Source organism: Coregonus clupeaformis, chromosome 31, assembly GCF_020615455.1.
Source record: "Coregonus clupeaformis isolate EN_2021a chromosome 31, ASM2061545v1, whole genome shotgun sequence".
NCBI lineage: Eukaryota > Metazoa > Chordata > Actinopteri > Salmoniformes > Salmonidae > Coregonus > Coregonus clupeaformis.
The window spans coordinates 420,606-434,643 of NC_059222.1; the positions used below are offsets into that span (position 1 = coordinate 420,606).

A 14,038-nucleotide genomic window follows, 5' to 3' on the forward strand; every position below is an offset into this window, starting at 1 on the left:
ACTTGAATAATGCAAGGTAGAGCCGACGTTGTGCCATTATAAACATGACACGATACCAGTCCACATGGAATGAAATGCACGTGTGAGCGACTATGTTGCTGTATCCGTTTTAATTTCCCCCCCATTATGTTGCTAATACATGTGACGATTTAGGCCTAGGTAAACTGGTAAACACTTCATGCCCACATTCATGATGGAATTCTGTGGCTTTTTTCAATGCCGATTCCATGGGGTCGAGATAAAAAAAGTGAGCTAGCAACAGATACTGCCGTCTTCCTTCTCCCCCTCTTTTGTGAGGAGTCATTCCATGTCATTTACATTTGACATTTTAGTCATTTAGCAGACACTCTTATCCAGAGCGACTTACAGTTAGTGAGTGCATACATACATTTTCATACTGCCCCCCCGTGGGAATCGAACCCACAACCCTGGCGTTGCAAGTGCCATGCTCTACCAACTGAGCTACACAGGACTACAAAGTTGTCTTTTTTAATGATCCAATTGACATTTTAGTCATTTAGCAGACACTCTTATCCAGAGCGACTTACAATTAGTGAGTGCATACATTTGTCATACTGGCCCCCCATTTTAGCAAGCCATGACACCCACCATCTCAGATTGTTCTGAAATCGTTTCTGTAGTTAGAAATAGATAAGATTAGCATTCCTACAACATTATTTTGTTGAAATATAATTTGATCTCTGAGAAATTAAGCTAATTGATTGCACCCAAATGTTGCATTTTAATTTATAGGATTCATATAATATTAAAAATATATAGTACCTGACATTCGATTTGGACTAAACTTTTTTTTAACACTAGCTAGGTTTCCATCGAAATGGCGATATACTTTCATGTGAATATAATAAAATCTGCATAAAGAAAACATTTCCACCAAACGGACTTGTTGCGGATAAAAATCAGAGTGTGATGACGTAGTGCACACAAAATGTAATTTTTCGCTTAAGTTCTCATGTACCAAATAAAAATCTAAAGTTCATTGTGTTTCCATCGCATTTTCAACTCTACCGATAGTTTTGTCATAAAAACTGTTGCGTTAAATAGCAAATGTGCCTACTCTGGTCTTGGCACGTGCACTCTAGCCAACAGCTGGCAGATACAGTGCAGGAAGGTTGTGGGGGTAGGCTAGTCTACATGAGATTATTATGGATAAGAGAGAGAATATTTGTATTTGTCAAATGGCAGTCAATATCGATCATCATGTCACCAGAATCAGACACTCAATATTTATTGGAAAGGAGCATCAAGATCACCGTGCACTTTCACCACCTTGTGAAGTTCATAAGTTATTATTTCATCTGTAGCCGAATAAACACTGCAATAAACTGCATGGTTTCCCGAGTCGTAGTGGGAGGATCACACACCACATCGTCACGTGACTCCAAGTTTACATTGATATGATGGTTATTATATCCATATTTGCGCATAAAGGCGTTTCCACAATAATTTCTAGCATAATACATTTTACCAACACAAAAAGATCCCACCATGTCGAACGAACAAATTATCTGTCAGCATTTATAAAATTGTACTGAAACTTCCATCACAACTGTCTTGATTTTTTTTTATACAGTGTGACTTTACAGCAATAAAAACTGTGGATGGAAACGTGGTTAGTGAGTAAGACAAGAGGAATCCAAAGAAATTGTCAAAAGCCACCTACGGACCCCCCCCACCAAACCAGTTCTCTATGTCTAACAAATAGTATGGAGCTGCGGCTCTGAGTATTTTTTCTTCATCCTATGTAATGTATTCTCAGTGAATTTGGTGATAGGTTTTTTTCTCCTGTTCAGAGAAATTAGTCATTGAAGTTGTTAGGTTTATGTGCCATCCTACATCCTGATATTACCAGGTTCTGACCACTAGATGATGCTGTTCCTGCTATTAGGTGATTTTTTGAAAAATTATCTCCCCCTCCCCTCAATGTTCACCCAAATTACAAAATGCCAAATTGGTTTCCTTACCCTGTAAGCAGTTTATGGACCTGGTATGACAACAACCCATCCAAAGATGGTACCTATATTAGCATTTTCACGCTTCACATCCAAATCATCGATAAGTAACAATCTTTTTTGTTGTTGTTGATATTTTAGTACAGTGGTATTCAAAGTCGCCCCCCAAAAAGTATATATTGTATGGGACAATATCCAAAAGTGTTTGAGAAAGATAATTTGAAAAATACAATTTTATTGAGTAAATTTATTTATTGGTTGCAATGAAATGAAGGTTATTTGTTGATGTGAAAATGAAGGTTGTGTCATTAGATTTGGGGTGGGGTAGCGATAAATTATTGCGGGGAAAAAATAGGGTCCCCAGAAATTCAGTAGGAAAAAAATGGGGTCCCCACTGAAAAAGTTCCGATACCACTGCTTTAGGTTGGTTTGAACATGAAGTGTCAAAATGCTAATATACAGTTGAAGTCGGAAGTTTACATACACCTTAGCCAAATACATTTCAACTCAGTTTTCACAATTCCTGATATTTAATACTAGTAAATATTCCCTGTTTTAGGTCAGTTAGGATCACCACTTTATTTTAAGAATGTGAAATGTCAGAATAATAGTAGAGAGAATGATTTATTTAAGCTTTTATTTCTTTCATCACATTCCCAGTGGGTCAGAAGTTTACATACACTCAATTAGTATTTGGTAGCATTGCCTTTAAATTGTTTAACTTGGGTCAAACGTTTTGGGTAGCCTTCCACAAGCTTCCCACAATAAATTGGGTGAATTTTGGCCCATTCCTCCTGACAGAGCTGGTGTAACTGAGTCAGGTTTGTAGGCCTCCTTGCTCGCACACGCTTTTTCAGTTCTGCCCTACACATTTTCTATAGGATTGAGGTCAGGGCTTTGTGATGGCCACTCCAATACCTTGACTTTGTTGTCCTTAAGCCATTTTGCCACAACTTTGGAAGTATGCTTGGGGTCATTGTCCATTTGGAAGACCCATTTGCGACCAAGCTTTAACTTCCTGACTGATGTCTTGAGACGTTTCTTCAATATATCCACATAATTTTCCTTCCTCATGATGCCATCTATTCTGTGAAGTGCACCAGTCCCTCCTGCAGCAAAGCACCCCCACAGCATGATGCTGCCACCCCCGTGCTTCACGGTTGGGATGGTGTTCTTCGGCTTGCAAGCAGACCCCTTTTTCCTCCAAACATAACGATGGTCATTATGGCTAAACAGTTCTATTTTTGTTTCATCAGACCAGAGGACATTTCTCCAAAAAGTATGATCTTTGTCCCCATGTGCAGTTGCAAACCGTAGTCTGGCTTTTTTTTGGCGGTTTTGGAGCAGTGGCTTCTTCCTTGCTGAGCGGCATTTCAGGTTATGTCGATATAGGACTCGTTTTTACTGTGGATATAGATACTTTTGTACCTGTTTCCTCCAGCATCTTCACAAGGTCCTTTGCTGTTGTTCTGGGATTGATATACAATTTTCGCACCAAAGTACGTTCATCTCTAGGAGACAGTACGCGTCTCCTTCCTGACCGGTATGAGGGCTGCATGGTCCCATGGTGTTTATACTTGTGTACTATTGTTTGTACAGATGAACGTGGTACCTTCAGGCGTGAACCAGACTTGTGGAGGTCTACAATTATTTTTCGGAGGTCTTGGCTAATTTCTTTTGATTTTCCCATGATGTCAAGCAAAGAGGCACTGAGTTTGAAGGTAGGCCTTGAAAAACATCCACAGGTACACCTCCGATTGACTCAAATGATGTCAATTAGCCTATCAGACTTCAACTGTAGGTACCATTGACTTGCATTGGATTTGTGCCACAAATGCAAAAAAGTTAGTATTTGAAAAAGTGGACAACAAAACCAAAGCATGGATTGCTGTCATACTTTGTTCATAGACTGCTTAAACCAATATGATATTTTGTAATTTGGGTGTACTATTCCTTTAACATTGGGATAATTTTTTTTAAATAATCACCTAATCGCAGGAACAGCATCATATAGTGGTCAGACATAGAGAACTGATACTATATACTTGTTGTTGGGGTGGGATTGGTGTGGGGTGTGGGGGTCCGTGGGTGGCTTTTGACCATTTCTTTGGATTCCTCATGTCTAACTCATTGTTCAAAAAAAGTTTGGGCCAAATCAGATGTTAGGTATTATATTTATTGAATATTATATGAATCCTATAAATTAAAATGGCCAATTTGGGTGCAATAAATTACACTGAACAAAAATATAAATGCAACAAGGAACAATTTCAAAGGCTTTACTGAGTTACAGTTCATATAAGGAAATCAGTCAATTGAAATAAATAAATTAGGCCCTAATCTATGCATTTAACATGACTGGGAATACAGATATGCATCTGTTGGTCACAGATACCTTTTTAAAAAAGGTAGTGGCGTGGATTAGAAAACCAGTCAGTATCTGGTGTGACCAACAGATGCATCATGCGGCGCGACATCTCTTTTGCATAGAGTTGATCAGGCTGTTGATTGTGGCCTGTGGAATGTTGTCCCACTCCTCTTCAATGGCTGTGCCAAGTTGCTGGATATTGGCGGGAACTGGTACGCGCTGTTGTACACGTCGATCCAGAGCATCCGAAACATGCTCAATGGGTGACATGTCTGGTGAGTATGCAGGCCATGGAAGAACTTAACATTTTCAGCTCTCGGGAATTGTGTACAGAGCCTTGCGACATGGGGCAGTGCATTATCATACTGAAACATGAGGTGATGGCGGCGGATGAATGGCACGACAACGGGCCTCAGGATCTCGTCACGGTATGTCTGTGCCTTCAAATTGCCATCGATAAAATGCAATTGTGTTCGTTATCCGTAGCTTATGCCTGCTCATACCATAACCCCATTGCCACAATGGGGCACTCTGTTCACAACATTGACATCAGCAAACCGCTCGCCCACACAACGTCTGTCATCTTCCTGGTAGAGCTGTAACCGGGATTAATCCGTGAAGAGCAAACTTCTCCAGTGTGCCAGTGGCCAACGAAGGTGAGCATTTGCCCACTGAAGTCGGTTACGACGCCGAACTGCAGTCAGGTCAAAGACCCTGGTGAGGACTACGACCACACAGATTAACTTCCCTGAGACGGTTTCTGACAGTTTGTGCAGAAATTCTTTGGCTGTGCAAACCCACAGTTTCATTAGCTGTCTGGGTGGCTGGTCTCAGACGATTCCACAGGTGAAGAAGCCAGATGTGGAGGTCCTGGGCTGACGTGGTTACATGTGTTCTGCGGTTGTGGGTCCAGTTGGACACACTGCCACATTCTCTAAAATGACGTTGGAGATGGCTTATGGTAGAGAAATGAACATTCAATTCTCTGGCAACAGCTCTGGTGTACATTCCTGCAGTCCCTCTAATCACTGACATCAATGCAAATGCTTTCGAAAATCTAATCAAACACTTAATGAGAGTCCATGAGCTCATGTTGCTCAACATTTCTATAGGCTATGCAATTGCGGGAGAAAACCGAGTGATGGCAGCTAATAAAAAGAGGATCCCATCAGCTTTCTATAGGCTAGGCCTACTATATTTATTTCTCAACTTTCCTAATATTAAGCATATTGCTTATATTTACAACAGGAGTATAGCCTACCTGGCTGGCATGGAAATAAACCATGGGGAAATGCGTCCTCCATTCGCTATTTAAGTGCATAGATGACATGTATTTTGTCCCGCTGCCCCTGTTTCGATACAGGTGCATGATAATGGTCAATTCTAAATCAAAACAAATGTCACACATATATTATTTAGTATATGTAAAGACACGATTAAATCAAGAAAAGTCTGATGGGTGACAATATTAGCCTATCATTTGTGAATTATATATTATCACTTGTGAATGATGCCCAGCATAAGAAACAATGCCTTCTTTTTGCAACTTTTTCTTATCATAGTCGCACACCTCATGTAGCTTAGCCCATAGTCCTATATGTTTTAATAAGGTTTGTATTACAACTAATGTGGCCAAATAACTTCTTAAAATTAATCCGCTTTACAAGGGGTGTAGAGCCTAACTGGCATATATAAGCAGTACATGAGTTTCAAGTTTGGGGAAGATCATTTTCACCATAAAAAGGCACCTTTATAATAAAAGCATTACATGCATAATTGCATTTGCGGTCACTTTTGATAATGGTGTTTTCTGCTAATGGAACATTCGCGCTTATAGCCTACTACCATGTGCGCATTGCTGCGCTTATAATGTGAAGAAATAGCCTAATAGTTTCAACATTTTAAGCTAAATGTTCTGATCTGTTGCGTCAGCCACATTGCATAAATAAGGTTTTTTGATCCTAGTGTTTGTATTAATTTGGGATTCATCGCATCCCACAACTGTCCCAGACTATGTTTGGAATATGTATTTCTTGCACAGAATAGAATAGGTTGACTTTTGTACTATGGGGGATAGTAGATTGACATAGGCTAGTGCTTTTGCTGTTCGTTAGGCCTACTCATCTTGTTGGCTGACGAAAAGTAAATGTGAACAAGTTCTTCCAATATCTTCAATATGCACCTCGAAATTGGATAAGGACGCGCGCAGTTGCGTCCCCGATGTGTCTGTCTTCACTTGTAGCCTGTGAGAAAGACCCGATCACATGACGGAGAGCCATGTGAGTGAGAGGGCATCCGATTGCGCAGCACACTCAGAGAGATGGGAACAACGCAGCACTCCGGGCCGCAAAAGGCATGGATTTATTTAGGGTGCATTATGGCCACAAAGTGGATGCCGCTGCGAAATTCGAGGCATTATCAAGTGCTTGTCAAATTGTGAATGAGAGACTATTGGAGTGTGTACAGCCTGCACAAAATAACAAAGCAGAGCTCATGCCTTTCAAGCGACTTTTTTTCAAATCATCATTAGAATCTCAATTAAGCATATAGGAGTACCTATTTCTCTGTTAACCGCTTAACACAGAATAGCTGCATGTGCGCACTCCCTCAAATCGTTTGGAGAAAATATGTATATTTTATTCAGCTTTGTTCAATTGTATTCTTCATACTATAAAATAATGCCACGGAATTATAAGCAAATCTTGTCTGCTAAATAAACTAGTGTAGCCCACAGCCATTTGGCATAGCCAGATCAGGGCCTAACATACGGACACCTCTGAGTATGCTATTATTTTCTTCTGAAATAGACTACATTTTCTTCATATCATGCTTCTTTAGACCTGTCTAAAATAAATAGTGGATTTATTGTGAAGGTGTAGGCTATATTACATGGATTTATTATACTTTTTTAAATGGCTTGTAGGCTATGTGTGGACACCAGGAGATGCTAAATGTGTTTATGTTCATTAACGGTAAATTACGTGAGACCGAGAGTTATTTGCTTGACAATCACCTGCTGACGAAATGTCGTGACCGCCACATGGGACCAACACTTTTAGTCACACCAGATACTGACTGGTTCTCTGATCCCACGCCCCTTTATTAATTTTTGTATATATTTTTTCCTCCCCTTTGTCTCATCGCTGCAACTCCCCAATGTGCTCGGGAGAGGCGAAGGTCGAGTCATGCGTCCTCCGAAACATGACCGCCAAACCACTCTCCTTATCACCCGCCCGATTAACCCGGAAGCCAGCTGCACCAATGTGTCGGAGGAAACACTTCAACTGACGACCTGCAGGTGCCAAGCCTGCAGGTGCCCGGCCCGCCACAAGGAGTCGCTAGAGCGCAATGATCCAAGTAAAGCCCCGCTGGCCAAACCCTGCCCTAACCTGGAAGACGCTGGGCCAATTGTGCGCCGCCCTATGGGACTCCCGGACACGGCCACTTGAGAGACCTCCTCCTAACTTTTTTAAAAGTTATCTGTGACCAACAGATGCATATCTGTATTCCCAGTCATATCAATTCCATAGATTAGGGCCTAATGAATTTATTTCAATTGACTGATTTCCTTATATGAACTGTAATTCAGTAAAATTGTTGAAATTGTTGCATGTTGCATTTATAATTTTGTTCAGTTTATTTAATGACGAGCAGAAGTAGTGGGGCAAAGGGACGTCAATCTACATTAGGTGTTTTCATTTGGAGATTAGGTTGTAATTAGGTTTTCTCCATTAAGAAAATCCCTTGATACATTTTTCCAGACTGACATTTATGCCAATTAATAACAATGAATTGTTTCTTGATAGGGTTCAACGTCATTACGGTTAGAGAATCAAGGCTTTTGTTGGCTATGAGAACTTTCAACCCTCCTGTAACAGTTTATTATATCAAAGTTTACTTAGAAAATTTGAAATCGAAATGACTATCACCACTATAAAAACCTAATTTCACGGTTTCAATTCATCACCTAATTAAAAACGAATTATGATTCACGTTTCCTTGTGTGAATTGAAGACTGAAACTGACTGGTAGTGTCTATGTGAGAGAAAGTAGAGTCAGAGAAACTTAAAGTCAGAATCAGAAAGTGTACCAGGGGCAGCATGGTGTAGTAGGTTGAAGTTGCCCCTAGATGCTGACCTTAGGTCAGTTTTGCATTGTGGGAGGGGAAGCTGATCCTAGATCTGTACCTAGGGGAAACTTCACCCTGGAGCAGGCAGCTCAGGGTAGGAAGTTAGGATAGTGTAGGTAAGTGCTACGCTAACTTAGGTCAACATCAGTAACAGGACACAGATGAAGTCTGACTAAATTAGGCTAAATGGGATTACATTTGTCGTAGCTCACTTAAACACCAGCCTGGACGTGACCAACAGATCCTTATGGGCTTTACAACCCTCTCCCCCCCATCTCAATGTTATGTTGTTGCAGTGGTAGCCTATATGCACCTATGGCAACAATAAATATGATACACACAGACTCTGGGCTTGCGATTAACTTACTCATGGACAAACAGAACACCTTCACTTCGGAGCATTTTTAGGACAAACAACTAATAATTGGAATCCATTATGAGAACCACAACCTCATCTGACTTTGAGCTTTTTTCTGGTTTCGGAATGACTTTCCTTTGACGGGAGGGATTATTTGGGATAATCAGAGACGCTAGGCACCGCCGGTGCATTCAAGGGACAAACGTTCACCCAGTTCCCCCTTAAAAATGTACTAACGAGCAGAGAAGCGCAAACAGAAACAACAACAACATAAGCCTATAAGGGTCTCTTGGTAGCATCTTTAACAACGAGGCAGATCGCAGTAGCAGGCTAATCGCTGGAAGCATGGTAAAGAAGCCGGGGTATTAGAAAGCAGTACTGCAGGGATTTTTCTGCCATTGTAATCCATAGGCGAGCCGCCTAAGCGTTTTTTCGGGGCACTTCAGTTAAAAATAAATTATGATTCACGTCTCCTTGTGTGAACTGAAGACTGAAACCGACTGGTAGTTTATTTTCGAGATGGAAAAATGCTTTCAGTGTAAACTTCAATGACTCTAAAGTACGTAGAAAAGATAATGGACCTATATACACTGCTCAAAAAAATAAAGGGAACACTTAAACAACACAATGCAACTCCAAGTCAATCACACTTCTGTGAAATCAAACTGTCCACTTAGGAAGCAACACTGATTGACAATACATTTCACATGCTGTTGTGCAAATGGAATAGACAACAGGTGGAAATTATAGGCAATTAGCAAGACACCCCCAATAAAGAAGTGGTTCTGCAGGTGGTGACCACAGACCACTTCTCAGTTCCTATGCTTCCTGGCTGATGTTTTGGTCACTTTTGAATGCTGGCGGTGCTTTCACTCTAGTGGTAGCATGAGACGGAGTCTACAACCCACACAAGTGGCTCAGGTAGTGCAGCTCATCCAGGATGGTAGTGTCCAGAGCCTGGAGGCGCTACCAGGAGACAGGCCAGTACATCAGGAGACATGGAGGCCGTAGGAGGGCAACAACCCAGCAGCAGGACTGCTACCTCCGTCTTTGTGCAAGGAGGAGCAGGAGGAGCACTGCCAGAGCCCTGCAAAATGACCTCCAGCAGGCCACAAATGTGCATGTGTCTTCTCAAACGGTCAGAAACAGACTCCATGAGGGTGGTATGAGGGCCCGACGTCCACAGGTGGGGGTTGTGCTTTCAGCCCAACACCGTGCAGGACGTTTGGCATTTGCCAGAGAACACCAAGATTGGCAAATTCGCCACTGGCGCCCTGTGCTCTTCACAGATGAAAGCAGGTTCACACTGAGCACATGTGACAGACGTGACAGATTCTGGAGACGCCGTGGAGAACGTTCTGCTGCCTGCAACATCCTCCAGCATGACCGGTTTGGCTGTGGGTCAGTCATGGTGTGGGGTGGCATTTCTTTGGGGGGCCGCACAGCCCTCCATGTGCTCGCCAGAGGTAGCCTGACTGCCATTAGGTACCGAGATGAGATCCTCAGACCCCTTGTGAGACCATATACTGGTGCCGTTGGCCCTGGGTTCCTCCTAATGCAAGACAATGCTAGACCTCATGTGGCTGGAGTGTGTCAGCAGTTCCTGCAAGAGGAAGGCATTGATGCTATGGACCGCCCGTTCCCCAGACCTGAATCCAATTGAGCACATCTGGGACATCATGTCTCGCTCCATGCACCACAGACCGTCCAGGAGTTGGCGGATGCTTTAGTCCAGATCTGGGAGGAGATCCCTCAGGAGACCATCCGCCACCTCATCAGGACCATGCCCAGGCGTTGTAGGGAGGTCATACAGGCACGTGGAGGCCACACACACTACTGAGCCTCATTCTGACTTGTTTTAAGGACATTACATCAAAGTTGGATCAGCCTGTAGTGTGGTTTTCCACTTTAATTTTGAGGGTGACTCCAAATCCAGACCTCCATGCGTTGATACATTTGATTTCAATTGATAATTTTTGTGTGATTTTGTTGTCAGCACATTCAACTATGTAAAGAAAAAAGTATTTAATAAGATTATTTCATTCATTCAGATCTAGGATGTGTTGTTTAAGTGTTCCCTTTATTTTTTTGAGCAGTGTATTTGTAAATAATATAACCTTTAAGAACTAACAATCACAATAATAAAAGCTAGACAGTCAGGGAGAATTGAAAATGTCAAAAACAATGGATTTAGCAGTATTCCTTTTGTTATTAGGTTTGAGCAAAAGAACACAGCATTATCCATGGCAAAATGCATATAATTGCAGGAAACTATCTTTAAAACTGCTCAATTCTCTCTTAGCTCCATGGCAAAATTGCAGGAAATGTGTTTTAAAAACGGCAAAAAATTATCTCAGCTCCATTTAGAAATTTGAAGAATTGCAGGAAATTGGCTTAAAATTGCAAAGATTTTTCTACACCGCCAAAATGGGGGCCTCTAAAATTCCCTAAGATTGGAAGGTTGTGAGTTCAATCCCTGGCCGAATCATACCAAAGGCTGTAAAAATGGGACCTGATGGGTCTCTGCTTGGCATTAAGGAGCTAGATTGGGGGTAAGGTCCTGCGATAGACTAGCATATTATCCAGGAGGTGTACTTGTACATCAACCTGCCTCACGCTACAGAAACAGGAGATAGGCTCCTGCCCTATGAGATGTTCCGGCTCGCACAAGCCAAGGCTCGTTACTTACTTACTGCCACGCCCACCACCTAAGCCCCTTTTCGATCCAGAAAAACCCCTGTACTGTGCCGTTTGGCAGTTCAGCGTTGCAGTGTGACACATGTAAAACACCCCTACTGGATTAATTATTCACGGCACAATGAAATATGCTGTTTGGGAAGCTCGTTGACTATTCATCTCTATTGAAAGAGATGCTGATGTGTCAGTGGTGAGCTCTTAAGAAACAAAATGGCTACCAGGCACCACCCAGCAGGAATAAAATTGTGTGCTGTACATGGAAACTGATTTAAGTTGCTAGCGTAAAATGTTAGTTGTCTTGACCCATGCTCTTTTAGAAAACTATTAGCTTTTGAAAAGCATTAACACAATCAATTTTCCAACGCCCTGTTTCCAGAGCGTCTTACCTCTCGACAGAAGGTAGTGATGTTCTCCCAGAGTTCCTTGGCTTCACCCTCGTCGTTGCGCCGCCTAGCCTCTACATGCATGCTCCCCCTCCTCTTAAGTGGCTTGGCCACCTTGCGCAGTGTCAGGTACTGCTGGGGCGTGTGGCATGCCGCGCAGTTCTTCGACTTGATGTCGTTGAGCAGCGTACACGCCGGACAGCCCCACTGCTTCTCCTGCAGCAGTGTGCACGAGGAAGAGGAGGACGAGGATGAGGAGGAAGAGGAGGTGGTGTTGGTGGCCGAGATCAAGGGGTAGACCCGGGCCTGTTTTCGGGCCTTGTGTCCAGAAGACGATGAGGAGGAGGCTGAGGAGCAGGAGCATGGGCCGGGGAGGCTGCAGTGCGGGCAGCAGCGAGAACTAGGCTCCTGGAAGCCGTGCAGCTTGGAGGTGCAGCAGGCTGAGCACTTGGTCATCCCGGTGGGGTTGCGTAGGGTACACTTGGAGCAGGCCCAGGTGCTGGAGTCCGGACTGGAGGGGTTGGCTGGTGTGAAGCGCACCGACTCGCAGCCCACCTGGTTGATGAGGTCGGCGCCGGCCTGCGACGAGTGGCATGCCTCGCACTTGGACGAGCCGCTCAGGTTGGGCAGGGAGCATCCGGGGCACTTCCAGGTTGTTGGCGATGTGACGGGGGTGTGGGAGGTGTGATGGGGGTTGGTGCCGTCCCCTTCCTCCAGGATGCTGAGGCGCTTGCTGGGGAAGGAGGGCTCCTGGGGCTGGGCTTGCTTGGGCTTGGCAGGGCGGAGGGGAGGGCAGTGCTGGGGCGGCAAGCAGGCCGTGGAGGGCGAAGTTGGGCTGAGGGCATTGGGGTTAGGGTTGGGCGGACGCCCCGCTGGGGGCACCTCTCTCCTGCTGCGGGGCACTGGGTTGTTCTGGAGAGAGGAGAAGGGCGTGAAAGGGGAGGAGAGTGGCGGTGGGGGCAAGTGGGTGTGGGGAGGTTCCTGGGGTTCACAGGGGGTGGCTGCGGGGGGCGAGTCATCCGTCAAGTCAATGAGGAGCGGGGGGGGCCCTGCCACATGGACGGGAAACCCTAGCACAGGCGTGCGCACCTCAGGCACCACCAACGCCTCAGGGGGGATCTTGGGCAGTGACAGTTTCCTTGGTCCCCCGCAGGCCGAACACGACAATGCAACAGGAGTATTATGAAGCGTGCATCGCGGGCATGTCCAGCCCAAGTGGTGGTGTTGCTGCCCCTCGGGTCCACCTGGTCCATCCACCTCCCCGTTGCTCTCTGACCTCCTCAATGCCTCCTCCTTGGCAGGCTGCTGCCCGCGGGGCTCCAGGAGAACAGTGGGAGTCATGACCGGTGTCGGAGTCTCCGGCTGCAGGGGCAGGAGGCCATTGGTGATGGCAGCCATGGTTGTGGTCGGCGTGGGGGTGCCTGGTGAGGATCCGAAGCCACAGACGGTGCAGGCGCCGGAGCCCTGGGGGTTTTTGAGGGTGCAGCGGGGGCAGGCCCAGCGTTGCTGCTCTTCGGTGCTGCTCAGCCTCAGGATCTGGTTGAGGTCGGGCTTCTGGCGCGGTGCCTCGCAGATGGAACAGCGCGGCGCCGCCCCCGTGTTCAGGAAGGTGCATCGGCCGCAAGACCATTCACTGAATGGCACCGCTGCCGCCATGGAGCCCGGGGAGTGAGAGTGGCTGTATGAAGGGGAGGGGGGAGGGGGGAAGAGAGAGAGAGAGAGAGAGAGAGAGATAGGGAGCAGACGTTAAAAAGAAGGTTTAAAATAAGTAGTAGAAAAAAGAAGAGATAGTGAGAGAGTGAGAGTGAGGAGAGAATGATGAAAGGAGAGGGAAGAGCGAGAGAATGATGAAAGGAGAGGGAAGAGCGAGAGAGCGAGAGAGAGAGAGAGAGCGAGAGAGAGAGAAGAGACAGAGATTAGCCAGTGCAGTGGAATCAAATCTCCCTCCTGGGGGCATTGAGGGCAGTAAATCCATAGGAGCCAGACAGACAGAGACAGGAGAATACAGAGTGAATCCACTCACAACCATCCACCTGACTGACACTTATTGGAATGGAGAAACACCGGGACCTTCTAATCTAACACCTCCGATCAACCTCCCTCTGGCCAATTCTAATGGAGAAGACAGAA

The 14,038-nt window shown here is 44.8% G+C and overlaps 1 protein-coding gene across 1 annotated transcript in view; it reads right to left on the reverse strand.

The window, feature by feature from the left end:
• Positions 1-14,038, reverse strand: part of LOC121547202 (calpain-15-like) — a 79,883-nt gene that overhangs the window by 25,366 nt on the left and 40,479 nt on the right. Inside the window, exon 2 of the mRNA XM_041858346.2 lies at positions 11,912-13,586. Within this exon, the coding sequence (XP_041714280.2) occupies positions 11,912-13,564 (1,653 nt within the window). The 5' untranslated portion in view covers positions 13,565-13,586. The remainder of the gene's footprint in view (positions 1-11,911; positions 13,587-14,038) is intronic.